The sequence below is a fragment of the Pseudopipra pipra genome, chromosome 8, assembly GCF_036250125.1.
Source record: "Pseudopipra pipra isolate bDixPip1 chromosome 8, bDixPip1.hap1, whole genome shotgun sequence".
Taxonomy (NCBI): Eukaryota; Metazoa; Chordata; class Aves; order Passeriformes; family Pipridae; genus Pseudopipra; species Pseudopipra pipra.
Genome location: NC_087556.1, coordinates 25,361,977 through 25,381,749, shown reverse-complemented (window position 1 = coordinate 25,381,749; position 19,773 = coordinate 25,361,977). Strand labels below are relative to the sequence as shown.

General features: G+C 39.3%; 1 protein-coding gene and 1 long non-coding RNA gene across 5 annotated transcripts in view; one reads left to right on the top strand and one right to left on the bottom strand.

The window, feature by feature from the left end:
• CFAP58 (cilia and flagella associated protein 58) overlaps positions 1-16,271 on the bottom strand; it is a 120,827-nt gene extending 104,556 nt beyond the window's left edge. For 2 of the 4 annotated variants that reach the window (XR_010432335.1, XM_064663259.1), the window contains exons 1-8: positions 16,033-16,271; positions 14,185-14,466; positions 9,060-9,196; positions 7,154-7,310; positions 4,961-5,155; positions 2,650-2,787; positions 351-510; positions 39-121 (exon numbers count right to left, since the gene is read on the bottom strand). Coding sequence is in view for 3 of the 4 variants with exons in the window: in XM_064663259.1 (XP_064519329.1) it covers positions 39-121; positions 351-510; positions 2,650-2,787; positions 4,961-5,155; positions 7,154-7,310; positions 9,060-9,196; positions 14,185-14,466; positions 16,033-16,041 (1,161 nt within the window). In the remaining variant the exon portion in view is untranslated. The remainder of the gene's footprint in view (positions 1-38; positions 122-350; positions 511-2,649; positions 2,788-4,960; positions 5,156-7,153; positions 7,311-9,059; positions 9,197-14,184; positions 14,467-16,032) is intronic. The other 2 variants (XM_064663260.1, XM_064663262.1) reach the window with 2 other exon arrangements.
• Positions 16,272-16,344: 73 nt separating this feature from the next.
• Positions 16,345-19,127, top strand: LOC135418206 (uncharacterized). Its single transcript, XR_010432336.1, has 2 exons — positions 16,345-16,646; positions 18,963-19,127. It is a non-coding gene; the product is annotated as an uncharacterized LOC135418206 (long non-coding RNA).
• Positions 19,128-19,773: the final 646 nt, after the last annotated feature.

Sequence of the window (19,773 nt, the reverse complement as noted above, 5' to 3'; positions counted from 1 at the left end):
AGCTGTGAGGTTTATCAGTGATACCAATACACACTCACCTGGTTTAGCATATCCCTTTCCCTCATAAGCCCATCTGTAGCTCTCTTGTCAATCTCTGACTGCTTTTTGGCTGATTCCAACTCTAGAGAAAAAGAAGAAAGAGAATAAATCCTGGGTTCAAAATGTACAGCTGTTAAAAATGCAGAAACAACTCAGTGGACTTTTTAAAAGCCTTGACTATGTACAGCTCTATTAGCTGTGAACAGATTTTACAACCCTAGGTATCAGCTAATGATGTTAATACATATTTGGGTATCTAGAAAACTTATTAAAACTCAAAAGACAGACCCACCCATCTGTTAGGCACCTACCTTTCTCCAGTCTGGATATTTGATTTTTTAGCATGCCTTTTTCATTTTCTGCATCAACTTTTTGTTCCTCTGCAGCACGCAGCTTATTCTGGATAACATCTCTCGTTTTGTTCAGCTTTGAAATTTCAAGGCGCATCTGAGTTGCTTCATCTTCTCTCTCCTACAGAACAGCAACAAGGAAAGGGGAGAGAAAGCATCCATAGAAAGAAAGAAGAAAATGCTTTTGCACTTGGTATATATTTATTTCACAAAATTCAGGAAGTAAATATATAAATGCTGTGAGTCACCTGCAAGAAGATAATTAGCTAATTGGACAACATTAAAAAAATTTTAAACAAAGCCACCTAGGGAAAAGAAAATGATAATCCAATCTTACACTTAAGGGCTGAAGATGATCAATATAGAATCCCCAGCTAATCCCCAGCAAACCTCACACAGCACTACCCAATTAGTCCTGCAGACTAACTCCAGGCAGCTCTAATTTCCTTTGAAGTAATAGGCACAGTGACTGTGATAAGAAAGATATCTGTAGTGTGGTCTGACTGCATGTCCCTAAGTAGCAGGTGCACGTTATTCCCATCTCCTTTATAACCTATGTCTTTAAAGAAAAAGCAAAACATAGAGTTCATCTCATATGCTACACAACAGAGATAAAAATAATCAATCAAAACCCTGCATAACTGGTTACCAGGAAACACATCCAATAATCACAACAGGAATCAGTCTTTTTGCTTTTAAGAAGTAAATATAACTTCCTTGTATAATTCAGTGCCACTGTTGGGTTTTAACGCCATCACAGACTAGAGTGTTCCACTTACGGCCTCAGATACTGATTCTGTGAGATGGGGAATCCTGGTATGAAAGTATCCTCTGGGAGGATGTGAATCTCTTCAGTTTTTACTGACAATAACCTTCAAGAGATTTAAGAGTACCCTCACAGTTCGTGTTGCCCAACACCACAGTGGAGGTATTCAGCACACTGCAGGATGAAACTGCAAACACAATCCCTACAAAAACTGCATCTCACATCAGGACTGGGGCTCTCAGAAGCTTTAGCAATTGGCTTAGCTACTAACTGGGCAGTAGCTTCTATTTTTTTGTTCCCAGAAGTCCACGTGCATGACTTAAAAATTTCCATCAACTTTTCTTGAAATCAGGATAAGATCATAGAATCAAAATCCTTTGACATTCTAGAGCCCCAAATGTAAGTCTCATTTGAGCACATTGTTTGTAAAGTTTTAAACAATTATGGTATTGGTAGAAGTAATGATAAAACTGCATAGCCCAGAAAAGACAGTAATTTTTTTTCAAATAGGTAAGAAAAATATCCTTCAGTTTGCCTAATAAAATACAACAGAAAACAAGCCATCCTCCATTTAAGATTCAAATCAGAATCATCTGTGTTATATTAGTTATGAACTGAGCTTTTAATCTGTCAGTGCTTAGTTTATCATTCTGACTAACAAGCTCTATTGGCAAACAAACTTTTTATGTAGGTGAATTCGTTATACTTGACTAAGACTCAATAAGAAATTATTTTCTACCTGGCTTTTCTCATGTTTAGTGTTTTAACCACAATGATGATACATAATGCAAGATATGGCAGATAGATACATTTCCTTTTATCACAAGAGCTCTCAAAGTACCCTAAAAAGCACATGCAGGAATCATTTAATCCTTTTTCAACTGAAACTCACCTGCTTCTGAGTTCTATGAAATGACTGTTAAATAATGGAAAGTAAGGGAAGAAAACCATTTAGATCTGAAAGTAAACACCATCTTGGTTACTTATATTTAATTTCCTCTACTGTGGGAAGGGAAAATTTTAGTGTTGAAAGCAATTCCCTTCAGTGGAAGCCATCCAGAACACCTTCATTATAATATATTGACATTTTTCAATGGGTTTTGGCAAAATTCAGATTAGGTTAATCATTGTAAGAAAGTCACTGCTCTTACTTGAAAATCTCACAGTCGAACCTTATATTTGTCAAAAGGGTGACATGCCCTTTATGAACACAGTGTGTTGAGCATTTTGGTTTATGTGTTTTATGAAACACAGTGCCTCCAGCATTACTGGTCCTACACTGTCAGGTGAGATGCCTGGAGACTACCATGACCATGGTACTGCCATAGAAAGAATGGCACTAACTGTCAGGCACATCTACTCCTAAAAACTCCTCAGATTTCCTCCAAAACTGCCCATAAGGACAAGAACTGAAGTCATCCCTGTCCCCATCCATGGTAAGACTGTCATGGAAGTGATGTGGCTGATAGGATGGATGTACCTTCTGGTACTTACCTTTAGTTGTGTTGTCTTCTGGCTGACATCTTTCATCACCTCATCAAACATCGCACTGTGCTGTTCATTCTCTTGCATGAGCTTCTGATTTTTCATCTTAAGTTGCTCAAGTTCCTTACTAGCTTTTTCATTCAAGTTCTGTTAGATTAAAGAACAATCCTATTAATTCTTTTAAATCTCATTACAATATCTGCATATACATGAAGACAGAACCTTCCATCTTCCCTGGAGATAAAAGCTGTTACAGATTGTTGTCTGCTTAAAAACCATTCTTCACTGCTGATGAAATTACTAATGTGAAATATGATACATGTTCACATTGACTAGGGGAAATTATCATTTCTAATGAATAACACATTCAGTATCTTTTTTTTTTTCTGGAAGCTTAGCAGGTCTCTATTGCAAGCAATAGATAAATATTTTACTTCTTATTAGGCATTTGGCAACCATCACGTAACACAACTTGCTACATATAATTACTGTAAAAGAGTATGAGATTCAAATTACTTCAATCATCAGAGGGCAGGGGAACTCTGTTTTATGAGCAAGCATCCTACATTAATATGCTGATAACATTTCTCTGCCTACACGGTTTGCTGAGACCAGGACACAAGTATTTTCCTCTTTAATTTGTCTTCAGTCAAACGTCTGGAACAGCGGTTTTGTGGTTTCTATAGAGAACATATTCTTCAATACTGGAGATACCAGTCTTTTCTTCTGCTTGATGGAACATCACTTGCAGATAGTACAGATACAAGTGAAGAAAGAACAACCATCATATTTTTCACTCCAATCATTAATGCATGATAAACTGATGAAGCCGATATGTATCATGCCCTTAAAAAAACAATAAAGGAGGAGAAGGAGAATCTAGTGTAAAAACAATGAATACTGTTTCTTGCATTGTAAATGTCAGGATAACACTGTTTCAGTCAATCCTTTTTTGAGACTTGGACAGGGCTGGAATGAAGCTTATAGCAGCTGTATCCAACCACTATCACTGTCATGCAAGAACAGATATTTTATTAGAAATTTCATGGGAATAAGAGCAGGCATCACAGACAACTACAATTCAGCTGACAAACAATAACCCCATGACATTGCAATAGCTGTGTCCCTTTCTTTTGCAGATCTCTACCCTGACTCTTGCATAGTTGAGTAGCCTGTAGTTTGGACAGACTTCTAGGAAAAGACAATGCAGGGCCTCCACAGACACCTTCAAGCCAGCACAGGCAAATGCAGAAGTCTGGTTAATTAGCCCAGGCACAGCACTTTATGTGAACTGCAGGTTTCCAGGACAGTTTGGACAATTGAATGCCCCTAAAATCTATGCTTTGAATGGTTGAAAGGGACTATAAAAAGGAGGAAGAATGGAACAGAACTAGGAATTGTATATACAATGTGATTGTCATGGCAGATCATGGAGCTGCCCTCAAAAGCTGCATCAAATCAGTGATATTCAGAGAAATAATCAAGTCTTCTCTGTATCTCTTTATGTGAAGTATTTTACTAAGACTCTGTGTTGACAAAAAATTGGCACAGACCTCTTCACAATTTCAGGAACTAGAAGGGAAGAAAAAGCCATAAAAGTCATAAATTTACAAGATACACACAACTCACAAGGAAGTTTCCCTTGAAGTAGGACTGGTTTACAGGGATGAGATCTACCCTGCCATTTACTTAAATTGCTTCTTTGAGAGTTTCTCAAAGTCTGGGGGAAATGGGGAAATGGACTGAAAACCTGAAAATTCACACACTTGCAGAACACTATGTCAGGACATTTCCAGATAAAGTTTTTAGAAACAGAATGAGGAAAATCAATCAAAAAGGTTTATGAAGACAGTTCTCTGCCCTTTCACAAAACTCTTCCGCAGGCTTGAAAGGTAGATAAAAAATATTGAGAAGAGAGAAGGGGATGGAGGTAAAATTTTTTACCAATGCCACTAGAGACAAACAATGGCAAAACTGGCAATATAGTCAGAAGTCCAACCATGACAGTCTTCTGTTACTATCATTAGATCATTCATGCTCTTCACGTCTCATTTGCTGTGATTTTTTTCAAGATGATCTCTAACAATACCATTGCAATCCACTACTGATTTCTGTGAGGAAATCTATCTGAAATTTGTCAGCAAGCTTTACATACTTATTTATTAGTAAATTAGTACTTGTATAAAAACAAATATTTATTAAAATTTAATAACTTAAAATAATCTCCCTCCCTCTCCCTTCAGGAAAATCCATTTTCTACTTAATTAAACATCTGACTCTATTCTTAGATCAGATGAATACAGTGTGCCATGTACCCTACCTTCTGCTCTCTAAGATGAACCTCCATTTTCAGTTGTTCCTCTTTGTTTCTCTCTATTTGCTGCTGTAAATTCTGGATCTCATCTTGCTTTTTATCCATTTCAGCTAGAAGATTTGTCAGCTCAATCTCCATTTTTTCCTTCTTTCGAGCCTCTCGTAGTTCCTCATTCTGACGCAGCTGGATGTCTTGCTGAAGCTATATAATAATAGAGAAAACCATTTTAAGTTCTTCTGCCTGTGACTCAGGAAAACAAGTCCTCTCACCACTGTTACTATGCTTGATTTTGGAAACAACAGCTTCTGTATTACTGTACCCACTACTACATGGAATATGCCAGATCTCCTCAGAAATAATTATGTTCTCTAATGGCTGAACAAAAAATCCTGCATGAGGGAACCTATTTATTGATGACAAGAATTTGTTAAGCACCAGTCAGTTCACCCACACAGCAGGGTCTGATACAGTTCAGACATAAAAGTATTCCTCTGGAGATTCAGTGGCACTAATGTCTTTTCTGTTATAGGTGTTACTTTCTGAATGCAGCACTAAAATTAATGAGGGCTTGATGTTGTATTGCAAGGATTTTTACTTTTCTATCTCACCAGCAGAAACATTTATTACACTGATATTAAAGGAAAGAGAGACATGTCAGACCAGTGCTCATTTTCACAATTGATCTCAATGTTTCTGCTCTCAAAGTTCCTCTGTGGGAACTTTAAAAGAGGAGCTTTTTCTCACATTTAATAGACTGTCTTGTGACTTCTGCTCTCTCCCTCCCCAAAACTGTGATGGAGCAGAATCAGCAGAGAAGAGACACAGGGGGCCGATCCACATGGAAATACTCAAGTTCAGCAAGGACCAGCAATTGAAATATGTTCTTTGCTTAAGGATTCCTCCCCTCTGAGCTCACAGAGGAAAAGTTACCAGAACTGACAGGGTCTTCAACAGGATCTTCAAAAGGACATTGTCATTTAAGCAGTCTGAAGGGGAGAATAATTCCATACTGGGAGAATGGGAGGTGATTACAAATGCTGCAACAATCCTGTAAATTTAAGGGCTGATGAAGTGAGTATCAGAAGATTAAGGCTGACAAGATTCAACAGGTTGTGACAGGAGTTTCAATCCTCTCTCTTTTCTCCCATGTCCAAAATGCTGTCAAGAAAACACAGATTTTATATTCTTTTCTAATACATCCCCATTCATCCACTTTAGAAACAGAAACAAGTTCTGGGCATGAAACCTAGACTGATCATTACTTTCTTATTTGTGATTAATAAAAAACTGTAAGCCAAATTTTTTTCTATCTCTTCTTTGTTCTTTGATTCTTTTCTGCTCCTCCTGTCTTCTGACGTCTTGCTCCAGCCCTTGCTTATATTCTGTTTTAAATTCTTTCATTCCTCATTATTATATTTTTATATTTGATGTATCAGAGTTCTGTATACCATCTTCCACCCTTTTCTACTTTCTCTCCATTCAATGGCTATTTTACAGATCCTCATCCTTCTGTATCTCTAGCTGCTATACACATTTAAAGGAAGCTATACATATTGATCACTAAAGAACAACTGTCTACTCAGATGGTCAGAAAAACAGAAAGCCTAACTTAAAGTCAAGATGGAATAAGACTGCTCTCCAGAGACACAGGCGAGGTGAAAAATTTAAGCTGAAGAACAGTAGGCCAGAATCAGTGTAAAGAAGAAAGTAGGAGCTCTCTAACCATTAGAAAAGTGAAGTTTTTGAAAAGTTTCCCAAATGGAGTAGTAGAGAAAATAACCTAATATTAAGTCAGAATTTGAAACAATCTTAAAAATTATGGTATTGCATCATATGGCAATCACTGCCAACAGCAAGGGTCTCCATTCCAGTCTATGTTCCAAGAGGCATAAGGATCTACAATCCAAAAACCACTGCACATCTCCAGTAAGAAAGATGACTCTGATTCAGGCAAAGCAACCTTGGCCTCATTCAGGGTATTGGGAAACTACAGAAGCAGCTGGTACATGACAATACACTTTGTAAAGGACACAGTGTGGAAGTACAGAAAAATCATTCACAACAGACTCCTTTCTGAGCACTCCTCATCTTTGAGATGTGAAAAAACAGGGACCATACTAGTCAATGGAGATCAATTACAGATGTGGAGAAAGGCTCAGGACAAAGCCTAAAAATCACTACCCAGTCATTGGTACAGACCTGCAGAACAGATTGCTCTGCCTCATTTTTTGCCTTCTCTGTTTCCTGCTGCTGCTCTGTGACTTCAGCAAGACTTTGACGTAACTTCACAACTTCTGACAACAGTTCGTCTCGCTCCTTTGTTACCTCTTCTTGAAGTTCTAGCAGTTCCTCGACACTGGAAGGAAGAAAATAATAATCAAGCAGTGTCACAGGCCATTCCTGTTCTTCCTCCTATGCCAGAGAAAGACCCTTGTGAGAAACAAGAGTTTAAAAGTCATTTGTTTCATTTTAAACTCCTCTTGTATTTAGACTCTGGTGGTCAAGTGAATTATATGCTTTATCTACTGTGATACTCATCACCATCAACCAAGTCCAATAAATCACTCTTTCTTGTTATATCACATTCTCATGGGTATCAATAAACCTTCAGTTTCCCAAAAAGGTAGCAGGAAACAAAATTCCCTCTTGTCTGCTCACTACAAAATTACTTAGGGACCAAAAATACCAGTGCCTCTGCAGTTCACCTGACTGGACACCTAACGAGGTTATGTCTTACAGTCACATAACGTAAGAATAAAACTGACTCTCTGTTTTGACACATTTACAATATGAAAGAAAGTCTAAGCCCTGTGGGTTCAAGCTCAACATAAAAAGCAGCCTTATAGTTCTAAAAGACAATAGGGTTTTCAGGGCTGAAATCCTGCAAAGGAGTTACCTCATCTCTTGGCCTTGTCCCTGGGCAGGGTATTTAAGCATGGAACTGAGGGCAATACAGAAAGGACTTCAAGAAGAAATTGTAAGTAGGCAGGTCTCAGCAGCCTGAGCAGAGCTGGAAACAGGAGTGAGGTGTTGGCAAAGCAATGGCTCCTGCCTCTTGCAAGAAAATGCAAACAGCAGCCACAGAGAGATGCCTTTAGGGAAAGTTACACAAGGGAAGACTTAATGACCAAGCCTTTAGGTCCAAAGAAATCTGTTAAAGAGGTTCAGAACATTTCAGGAACAAATGGCGAAGGAATGGATTTCTCACGGACCCAGGTGGTCTACTGCTGGCACGTTCCTTGGAGGGGAAGTGTTTGAGCACCCTGAAGACCTTCCTCACAGACACAAGTTGTTTTTCTGCAGCCTGGATATACAGTGCATGAAGAGATGAGCATGCCCCATATATATCCCATATGTATAATACAAATAAATACCTTTAACTGTGTCAAGCCATAACCAGCAGGGCCAACCATCAGTAATTTCAACAGAAAGTGCACAGGTCACAGGGTCAATACACTTAATCTCATATTTGAGTTTACATTAATCTTACAGCAATAAGAAGAGTCTGAGGACCTGATACTACAAACAGTAGAATTTGGAGGGCTTCTGAGCAGCTCGAGGATGGTTATTATTTGCACACTGTAGTGGTTAGAGGCTCCACCTCAGACTATGCCTCTCTATGCAAAAGTATTTGGTTTAAAAAAAACCAAACATAATCTTCAAAGTGTATACAAACAAGAACACAGACAGTGTTAATGCCTTATAACAAAGCTAGGAACAGAGAAGAAATCAACTCTCCCGCTTCCTTGACTTGACCTTGCTGCTGTAAAATGTGAAAATGTTGACAGTATCCTATTCTCTAAGACAAAGTATGCTGAAATGCTAGTCAGATAAAACAATATGGCACATACTGAGAAAGTGCATAATATTGATTTTTATTTGATCTCTCAGTTTAATCCAATGCTGAATGAACTCACTCAGAGCCAGATTCTGTACTTGCTCACTGCATAAACACATGGACAAATAAATGTGTATTCATGAGAAAAGTAAAAGGCAGAAAAGATCTCTCTCTTTTTTAGTATCTTTGTAGGGTTTAAATGGCTTAATAAGGTGCAGAATGATAGAAAATCAAATTAGGTTTTCCCTCTTCCTGAGGAAAACTTACTTGTACTCCTGTCCAGCTCTTTCCTTCATTAAATTATTTAGGCGTGCAATTTCCTTTTGCAGTGAATGAATTGTTTCCTTTGTTTTCTGTTCCTTCTCATAGGCTGTATCCACCATTTTCCAGGACTTTTCAAGCTCCTAGGAACAAAATGGAAAACAATTACATAAATTAATTTGTGTTTAAAATTAACCACAAACTAAAAATTAATTGCCTTGCATTTTGGTTAGCTGAGAAAATAGGGGTTTGTGTCTTTTCATGCTTAGGTTCCCAATAATTCCCTTAATTGGTTATCTTTTTTGGGGGTGAGGGCATAGCAAATATTTTGAGGCATTCAGGCTATGTCAATTTACATCACAAAAGCTCTAATACATTTTATTTAACACAGAGATCTGAGCATTATCAAATCTCACTCTACGAGGCTTTGATCATGTAAGTACCACTAATATCTAAAAATTTACTGAAAATTCAGTGCCCACAAAGGTACCACCTACTTAAATAGCTCATGTCTGTAGAAGTCTTATTAGCTGTTAGGACAGTGAACATCTAATTTGATTTGGATGAGAAAAAGATGTTACTTGACTTTTCTGTCTCTTTGTTCATCTTCATCTGTGAAGACGTAGCATATTTTGATTTTAACTACATATTTAGACAAGCCAGAACTCCTATGCCAAATTTCAGCACATGGAGTTACTTGAATGACAGATTTCTGTGCCTCTCACAAGTCTACGGTTTGATATCCGCAAACAGCATAGGGGAGGAGGGTTCACTTAATTTTTTAACTTCCCCTGCATTTCTCTCCCTTGGATCAGATCCTTATGAATCAAAAACAAGGCTTACTCCTTGCCAGGTTCAAACCAAGCTCCCACCACTTCTGGAATCCTGTGCTAAAAAAAAAGCATAGATTTAGAAAGCGACTGGAGTGGAAGGAAAGTTCCCGAAGACTCAGTAAATAATGAAGACACTACTTTTGTCCCTGAGCTGCAAATCACAGCACCATGTTCCCTCTTTCACACTCTTTTGTCAGCTGGCTCCTAGTGGAGTTCTGGACTTGACAGATTTGTACAGATTTAGACCCCAAGTGTGGCTGTGCAGTTCTCCATTAGCTCCAGGGTCTCCCCAGGGAGAGCTAAACAGAAACAGCATTACATCAGGCCATAATATCCCTTTCAACTCCTGCTTGCATCATATGAAGTTGGTGCAGGGAAAAAATATTTTTAATACCACCTCCACAATGAAGAAAATAAAATAATTTAATTTATATCAAATTGTTTACAGAATTATTTATTGTACTGAACATCTCTGATCCTACAAAAAACCTCTACATAACATTAAACTCTAAATTATGACACCTATATTATGGTATGTTGTTATTATATTTATTGGACCATTAAAGACCAAATAAATGTAATATTTAGCTGTTTACTGCCTAAATTAAAAATTCAAGTTATCAAACCAGCAGAAGTAAGAGGCTACCAGATTTTTCTGAAAAGATTATACAAAATAAAACATCTGCAGCCTCTTCAAACTGCAGAGGGAATATATTTTCATTTTATTTATTCAACTAGTTCAGCATATCCAAATTTGGGAAACCATCTGGAACTTAATGATCAGGAATGTTTGCTCTTCTTTTTTTTCCCCCCAATCTATTAATAAGAGTTAAATGGTGGGCTTTACTTGTTCAGAAATTCTGAAAGAAATTTTAGTCAATTAAATTCACTATCTACAAGCAGTATTTTCATTACTTAATAAATTACTTAGTTCAAAATTTAGTTTGAAAAATGTGCTTTTTCACTTAAGTATCAAGCATATTTAAATAGTTTTAAATACTAAAGTCAATTTGTCTTATACATTTTGAGTTCTAATTTGCATTCAAATGCAGCAATGATCACACATAAAGGATTAAGTATAATCTAGTAAATAATACATTTTTCATTGATTATTATCTTACATAAAAATGTTCAATTATGAAATTTAAATAAATGCATGCTAGACTGAAATAATGGCATGAAGACATAGTGCATCATGTTGTATAGCAGAAAAGCATAAAATATAACTGTAAATAAATATGTTTCAGATTTTTCAACCAGTAAGAGGCAACCATCCTTTCCCTATAAAAACACAAATTGAAAGTAAAATTAAAGCTGATTACTTAAATCAAAGCTTCCTGCTGGCTGATTAGACTGTGATTAAAATTGGTGAATTAAATCATTACGATGGGAGTTATGGGGGATAGAACTGGGGAATAAAATCAATATGCTCTCTGAGAGGCTCTACTGGCTTCAGTGAGTATTTTGTTCTGGTATTTACAAAAGTGATCCCCTGAAGTCAATAAGGCCATTCAGATAAGCAGTGATGTCAGGTCTCCCTAAGGTGTGCTTTTTGAACTTCATCTTACTTTTGATGTGCAAAACCAATTCTATTGAATTTGTATTGATAATACCAATATTTATCAATAAATTTAGGAAGCACAGGTGATGGCCCCATTATTAATCAAAATCTAAATACAAATTTGCTACAGACTTCAGCATCAGAAAAATTGGGTTTTGTTGTAGTTGCTTCTTCATTGTGTCTTTTACTGTGAAAAGCGGATCAACAGATCCTTTAACTCCAAAAGTAAAGAGGAGGAAATTTGATGAAGGAAGCCTTCACTGAAAAAATATTCCCATTGTTACTCAGTGGAGAGGGGAACTGAAAGACTGCAAGTGTATCAGTAACACTGAGTAACTGCAGTACTCTGTTAGGTAACATGCTTGGCAGTCTGATGCATAATTAAAGAATGAAGTACACCGAATATTTGCCGTTAGAATCATTCAAAAATTTTTGGAGAAGTACTGAACTCTGGAACTTGCCTTACTTTATTTTCATTAAATACCCCAAACATCAGTTTCATTGCTCAGAAACTGAGAATTAATGAAATGCTTTCTTAGTATATTGGATTGATATGCCTGGAAATTGAAAAGTTGGTAATTCCAAGCAGGGCAGTACAAGCTTCTATAAATTCCCCTTCTAGCATTCTTCCAGTGCAGACTCACGGATCAGTATCCCTACCCATGAAAAACAGAATTGTAGCTCCTTCTTGATTAGCTTGGCCCTTTGCTCCTTTGATAGGACTTTAAACAGCAGACTGTTATGTCCAGTTTATTAAAACTACAAAACAGAGCCCTGAACAACCACCAGACAACAGTTAACAGCTATTGATTATTACTGACCTGAGTCCCACCAGCCACTGATCTGTGTGGTTAACCCCTGCCCCAAACAAACCCCACTGATTAAAACCAGGCTTTCACATGGAGAAAAATTTTGCTTCTGTAACTTTTATTCATATATGAAACAGTGATCTAGAAGAGGAAGGCTGTGCTCCTGTTACCCTAATGACCCATCAAGTCACTGAGATTTAGGGCCTTAATTTGAAGAAACTATGCCATTTTTACAGGAACAGTACCATCAGGATTATTTTATCATTTATAAATAATTAAATTGTGGGACAGATTGTTTAATTTAGCACTGAAGAATATCATCTTGGCTACTTTAGCACTTCAACTTCTCTCAACATGTATCTTGTGAAACACTTTTTTTGAATATTAGTAAGATTGCAGTGAAATTCTAGAGCTGTAATAGAAATTCCCTTCAGAAAGCAGAATAACATGGAATATGAAGGGTATACCAAGAACATTTTAAATTATATCCAAATAATTTCTGAACATTTAAGAGAAAGACTAATTCTCATAACCAAACTGAAAAAGTATCAGTGCTGTATACTAGGCTCACAGCAAGCCACTAGAATTGAAATGACACATGTGCATTGCAAATAATTTCTAACAGGATCATATTGTCAAGCAGCTTTTTCATTAAAAAATCTCTTAATGGGTCCAAGAGCAGGCAGTATGGTGAAGCCATACCCTGCCTGAGCTTCAACTTAGCTGCTGAAGTTGGAAAGGCTCTTATTTTCCCAACACTTCTGCTCCTCAATTTTATGATGTTACTAAGACAATGTCTCAGCTTGGGAACATCTTGAAGGATCATCTCTGCTACTGTTCACGTGCTGAGTATTGCCACGTAATAGCAGAAAGAAAATTAGAAGGATCATTGTGGTTCCTGACACTCATCTATCAGGTTTTGATTAGAAGCAGTTAACATCAACAAAATTTTCTACACCTTTCCTCCTCCTCCTCCTTGAGGAGGCTCTGAGCAGTACCATGGGTTTGCAAGCTGCAGCCATAGGATGACAGCGCTGCTATTTCTATTTACTCTAAGTGTATTTTCTTCCTAATTCCAAGGACAAGAAACTTCATTTCAAAGAACTTCTATTTCTGTAGTGCTCATAAATCACTCTGGATTGCTACACTGAATTTATTTTACTGGAACAAAACACTTTAGTGTAAGGCACGGAGGCTTCTCAAGCAAATGCTAAATTAAATGCTGTCTAGGTATCACAGGCTAAGTTTTCAAACCATCAGAATGTGAGAAGTTCCAAATACAGACTTCTGATCATTTGGCAGCTTTAGGTTTCTGATGGTCAAAACTCACTGTAAGCCTAAAAAAACCATCATATATTTTCAGTGAGCCAAGCACTTTGATTTGACAGAGTTCAAGTCAGTAATAATAAAGAACACATCCAAGTAAATTAATAAAATAACATTGAAATGCTACATAGGACTCCTTTTCAAAAACACTGTGAAACATTAATTTATATGAGTTGTCACTTCCCTGGCCTAAAATCCATATTTCAGCAAGAAGTAGATTTTTTTCTGTTCTGGCAATAGTTAACATGCAAGAAGCCCTTCAAAAGTATTAATGAATAAAAAACCTGTGTATTAAGTTGAAAATGTGCTATTTTACGGAGGGAAAGCTTAAACAAAATCTATTTGTGACTATCTGAAAGCTGATGGAGTTGGTTTAGTGCAAATAAATGCAGAATTAAACTGAGACCTGTAAAAACACCAGGCTGAGAAAACAAAGCAGTTGGTAGCAAAGCAGAGGTTAAACAGCTGGAGATGCCAGCTCTATTTTTCATTCTCCAGCTAGTTCTCTACATAAAACAAAAGTGTTCTTGTAGGTACTTTTCACATTATCATGTTTTTCATTAACAATTTCAGAACGTATTTCATTTTATTCAAAACTTTACCGTCTTCAGTGATGATATAGTTTCCTCATCATCTTTAGAGAGCTTTGTGAGCACAGCTACTTTAGATGACTTCTCCACAAGCTCAGCACTCAGCTTCCTGCATTTTCCCATGAGATGCTTTTCATTTTCACGAGACTTCTTCATAACAGCAAGGAGCTTCTCATATTCCAAACGGAACTGTTCCAGAGCTTCATCTCTCTTAAGCAGACTGATGAATTCTTGGGAGTCTTTTTCCAGTGCTTCGAAGGCACTTTCTTCTAGATATGGTTTGTCAGGCTTTTCCTGAGTGAAATAAGGTAATCAACAAATCGGAGGAATTCAACATCTCACTTATGCCCCCAAAATATAAAAAAGTAATATACTGAGTGGGTAACAGCTACTAAGAAATCAGGACAAAATTTTCTGTAATAACAGTTCTTTTGCTAACATGATATGCATGTTGCAAGCTATTTTTCAATCACATCTCCCCTGATTTTACTGAAATAACCTGTGCTTTAACAGTCCAACTGTTAAAGTTTGAGTCCCACAATTGCTTTAAAGATAAGTCTACAAAACACCACCACTGTGATAGCATTTGAATAATGCATCAACCATTGAGGCATTTTAGTATTTTAGTCTCAGGTCTGCCCAGTTCTCTTCCCTCTAAAGTTTGATTACTTTATGCTTTCCATGCAAATAGTGCCAGCAAATCACTTGTTGACAAGTGTATCTGAAAGCTTCAGTAATGACAATGCAAGCCAGTCCTTCCTCTGCAGGAAATACTACTGTTAAATCTTTCACAGAGGACATATCTCAGAGGTGGTCTCACTTGGACAGGAAAGCAGCTCTCCTGTTAGCACAGCCATGGCGAGTCCCCCTCCCAAAAGACAGGCAATGAAATACACAGTTCCCACAACCTTAAAAATTGGCCCTTATGACTTGAAATAAAGGTCAGGCCATGCAACACATTGAGGTAGAGAGACCAGTTCCATGTGCTCCTCCTCGCCAAGACTCTGGCTTGGGGCGTCTTCTTCTGTCAGAAACTTTAGTGGGAAAACCACAGGCTAGCACGGAAGGGCAGTCTGCAGTGTGAGGCTGAAATTTAGTGCCTCCTCCCCTCAAGCCTGCTCTGGGACTCACAGGTTTCTTCTTATTTCATCCTCATCTCCAAACCACAGAATCATAGAATCACAGAATGGTTTGGTTTGGAAGGGACCTCGAAGATCATCTCATTTCAACCCCCACGCCATGGGCAGGGACACCTTTCACTAGACCAGGTCACTCAGAGCTCCATCCAGCCTGGAGTTGAACACTTCCAGGGATGGGGCATCCACATCTTCTCTGGGCAACCTATTCCAGTGCCTCACCACCCTCACGATAAAGAATTTTCTCTTAATATCTAATCTAATAATCTAATCTAATATCTATCTAAACCCATTCACTTTCAGTTTGAATCCATTCCCCCTTGTCCTGTCACTCTATGCTCTTGTGTAAAGTCCCTCTCCAGCTTTCTTGTAGGCTCCCTTCAGCTACTTCAGTTTTGATCCTGTTTACGTTTGTGATCGTAAATAGAGTTAAGAGTGGCAATAAACGGTGCGGCAGGGGGCGAAATAACACCTACGATCTTAAATGTAGCAGCTGTTCCTAAGATACAAGTGCTGTTACTGCCTACGTACAAGTAGGCTAATTGCTCTTGCTTTCAACGCAGGACATAACTGAGCTCTGCTCACACGGGTAACCCCTACACATAAACATGGCTTATGGATACAGATGATGCACAGGTGATGTTGTTGGGCTTATCCCGAGGTACAGCCTTCATCCTGTCCAAACAAGGGGCGGGGAAGGGAGGGGGCAGAGGTTACAGGTTACCTCAGCCATGCTGCCGGCGGGCGGGGACAGCGAGGCTCGGGGCTGAGGGTCGGTGCCGGTGGCGGTGGCGATGCCGATGCCGGCCCGGGGCCCGGCGGTGCCGGTGGCTGTGGCGGTGCCGGTGGCTGTGGCGGTGCCGGCGGCTGTGGCGGTGGCGATGCCGGCCCGGGGCCCGGCGGTGCCGGTGGCTGTGGCGGTGCCGGCGGCTGTGGCGGTGCCGGCCCGGGGCCCGGCGGTGCCGAGGCCGCGGCTGAGCAGCGAACCTCGCGTCGTTTCGTAGCAACGGCGGCAGCTGCGGGCGGGGCCGGGCCGGCCCCCGGGGCTGCTCCCCGGCCATGGCCCTGGTCACCCCGCGCCCGAAGCGTGGATTTTCCTCCCAGGGCTGGCCATCTTGCTGTTGGAGTTCAGTTGGGGTTTTTTAACCAAGGACACCGAGCACTGTTTGCCCTCCGACTCGAAAGGCTCGGAGCTGCTCCCCGAGGCAGCAGGATGGAGCAGTTCAGTCAGAGAATCACAGAATTGTTGGGGTTGGAAGGGACCTCTGCAGATCATCCCGTCCAACCTTCCTGCCATGGCAGGGTCACCTGGAGCAGGTGACACAGGAACGTGTCCAGGTGGGTTTTGAATGTCTCCAGAGAAGGAGGCTCCACGCCCTCCCTGGGCAGCGTGTCCCATTGCTCTGCCACTCAGTGTACAGAAGTTCTTCCTCATATTGAGGTGGAACTTCTTGTGTTTTACTTTATGGCCATTGCTCCTCGTACTGTCACTGGACACCACCAAAAAGAGTCTGTCACCATCCTCTTGGCACCTGACTTTGATATTTATATGCACTGATGAGATCCCCTCTCAGTCTTCTCCACACTAAACAGACTCAGCTCCCACAGTCTTTCCTCGTATGAGAGATCTCCAGACCCCTCATCATCTTTGTGGCTTCCGCTGGACCCTTTCCAGTATCTCATTATCTTTCTTGTACTGAGTACGCTTGACGCAGGGTCCTGTGGAAGGTGATAAACAGGGATTTGTGCAGTTTTGGGAGGACAAATCATAGAACCACAAAATGGTTTGTTGGAAGGGATCCTTAAAGTCATCTCGCGCCAACCTCCCTGCCATGGGCAGAGAATTCCACTAGACCACGTTGCTCAGAACACATCCAGTGTGTGTCCAAAAATTATATCCATTTATTGAGGCATTCCCACGAGCTTCCTGGTCCAGTTGGAGATGTCCCTGTTCATTCCAGAGGGATTGGACTAGAAGACCTTTAAAGACCCTTTCCAATCCAAACTATTCTATGATTCTACTCTACGTTTTTCAAACTCCTGGTGATTTGTGTCCTGTTAGACTCTGTAAGGGTGACTGTTTAGGCTGGTCTTCATGATAACTTCCGTTTGAGCTAAATTAATTCAAACTCTACAAGTTCACCCTCATGGTAGCTGCAACTCTTAACTGCAGTGCAGACATAGTAGGGTGACTGTGTTAGGAGTCTGTGGTAACTCGTGCTAAAGCCCATTTTTGATAAGCCAGTCATGGTGCCTTAAAACATGACAACTCGTAGCACATAGAGGAACCATTAAGTTGGAACCAGGACAAGACTCAAATGGTCATATTGAATTCATTCCACAACAATTAATATTAACAACAGAATGCCTCGACAGCTTCGTAACCAAAGAGCTGCACTGACACTCAAGAGGACACTGGGGTTTCTGACCTTAGCAAGAATTTACTGTAACTTGGGACCAGCCACTTAAAATTAAATTCCTTATTGAGGTGGAAATAACCACATCTGCCATCTTGCAATGGTGCTGTGACTGTCATGGTTATAAATGATGCACTGGTGTCATAAAGAGAATCTCTAGACAGAGTGGAGCTCTTCAAGTGGGATCGCTTTTTAACACTCCCTTTTAAGCTAAGCCTATGTTCCCAGCTCTACAAAAACCTTTTTGCCAGTAAGAGCAAAAACCTCAGACAGCCACAGAAAAAATAAAAAAAAATCAACTTAAATAAAAACAAAGAAACTTAAATAAAAACAAATAAATCTCCGGTAACAGCAGGGACAAGCCAGACCTCGCAAGTTTCAGTTCATTGACAAGATTGTTATTTATTTCCCTATCTGACTTTGTGCAAGAGACACACATACTTCATAAATAAGTATAAATTATATATCTCCATATTCTTATGCTGGTAAATAAGCAGAATCACCTGTTTCACCAGCTGCATAAAAGAGAGTTTTGCATCAGTGGGGTGTGTTGGTGTGCATGCAGAAAGGGTTACTAGAGAAGAAATGTTTTCTCACTGATTTATTTGAGGTCACAACCCTCATGCAGTTAATTTAATGCATGTTTCAAACTGTAGTGGCATGAAAATGATAAGCCATCACTTCCTGAATGTAAGGATTTATGAGCTACTGCAGAGATATAAATAAATAGAGTAAAATCTCATCATAAGATGACCCAGGAGAATGTAAGCCATTTGGGGCAGGGACCATGACAGTACATGTCTTGTGGAAAGCATAAAAGGAACCTTATGGGCACTGGAAGGTAAGGATAAGAAGAATTGATAAGGAAAGCCCAGCAGCAGGATTTGGAGTGTTTCCTCCCACATCCGCTGCTGTGAGGAGACGTCAGGAGGCGGCAGCACCGCACCACCGCCGTGATCGCTGAACTGCCCCGCACAGCTGCTCCCAACCCCGGCCGAGAGACGCCTTACAAACCTTAATTATTACATGGAGATACAACGGTGGGGTGAACATGTGCTCATTGCATTTGAATACAGTTTTGCTCAGTTTACTCAGATAATATTATTAATGGGAGATTACCTCTAAGGAAAGGAAAATTTATCTACCGATTTACTAATTAAAATATTGTTTTATATATATTACAAATACGTTACATAAATATCACTTAATCTAACTACAAGTCTTGTAATTTTCCCAGCGATATGGAAATCCATCAGAACCTCGTGGCCTCAGTGACACTGCAGACACAGTCTGTGGGCTGACATCCTGGGACATACCCTGGGAGCCAGATTGCCTTCTCAGAGTTACATCAGTTTTGCAGCATTAAAAGGAACAAACTTCTTTTTCTCCAGTGACAAGGAAACACTTGTGGTCCTCGATTACTTAATTATCGAGCTGATATTTTTACTATATTCTTTTTGAATGTCTTTTCCACCTGTTATTTTCAAACTTAATCATAGTTTTATAATGTGAACAGTTGTTCAGTTTAAATTGGATTGAGACTTTCTGCTTTGTTCACAAAGATGATGCAACAGATCTCAAATAACAGAAACCTTTGATCACACTTGGCACTAGAGTTGAGCCACTGATCTCAAGAGAAGGAAACACTTCCACTTCCGTAAAAAGTTAAATCACATGAATGTTTCAATTAACAGAAACACCCAAGTAAAGAGGTTCATTAGTTCTGAGACAGAAGCTAAAGCTGACAAGTGGTCTGTGTATAATGTACAAATACATGCTCTACATAAAAAAATAAATAGATGACAGTTATGGAAAGTAAATAAAATTATTTCAATAATTCTGAAACTAAGATGAACTTACTGTTCTCCATTATGGTTTGAAACTGCAGAACAGTTTTCCATCCCTGTTTTTCCTCCCAGTTCTGAAACTGGGATTACTATGGCCTGCCATGCTTATTAGAAAATTCCTCTCTTCTACCCTCCTCCAAACCAAACACAGGGATTCTCAGATTGCTGGAGGAAAGCAGTGCTCTGCAGATCACCATCACT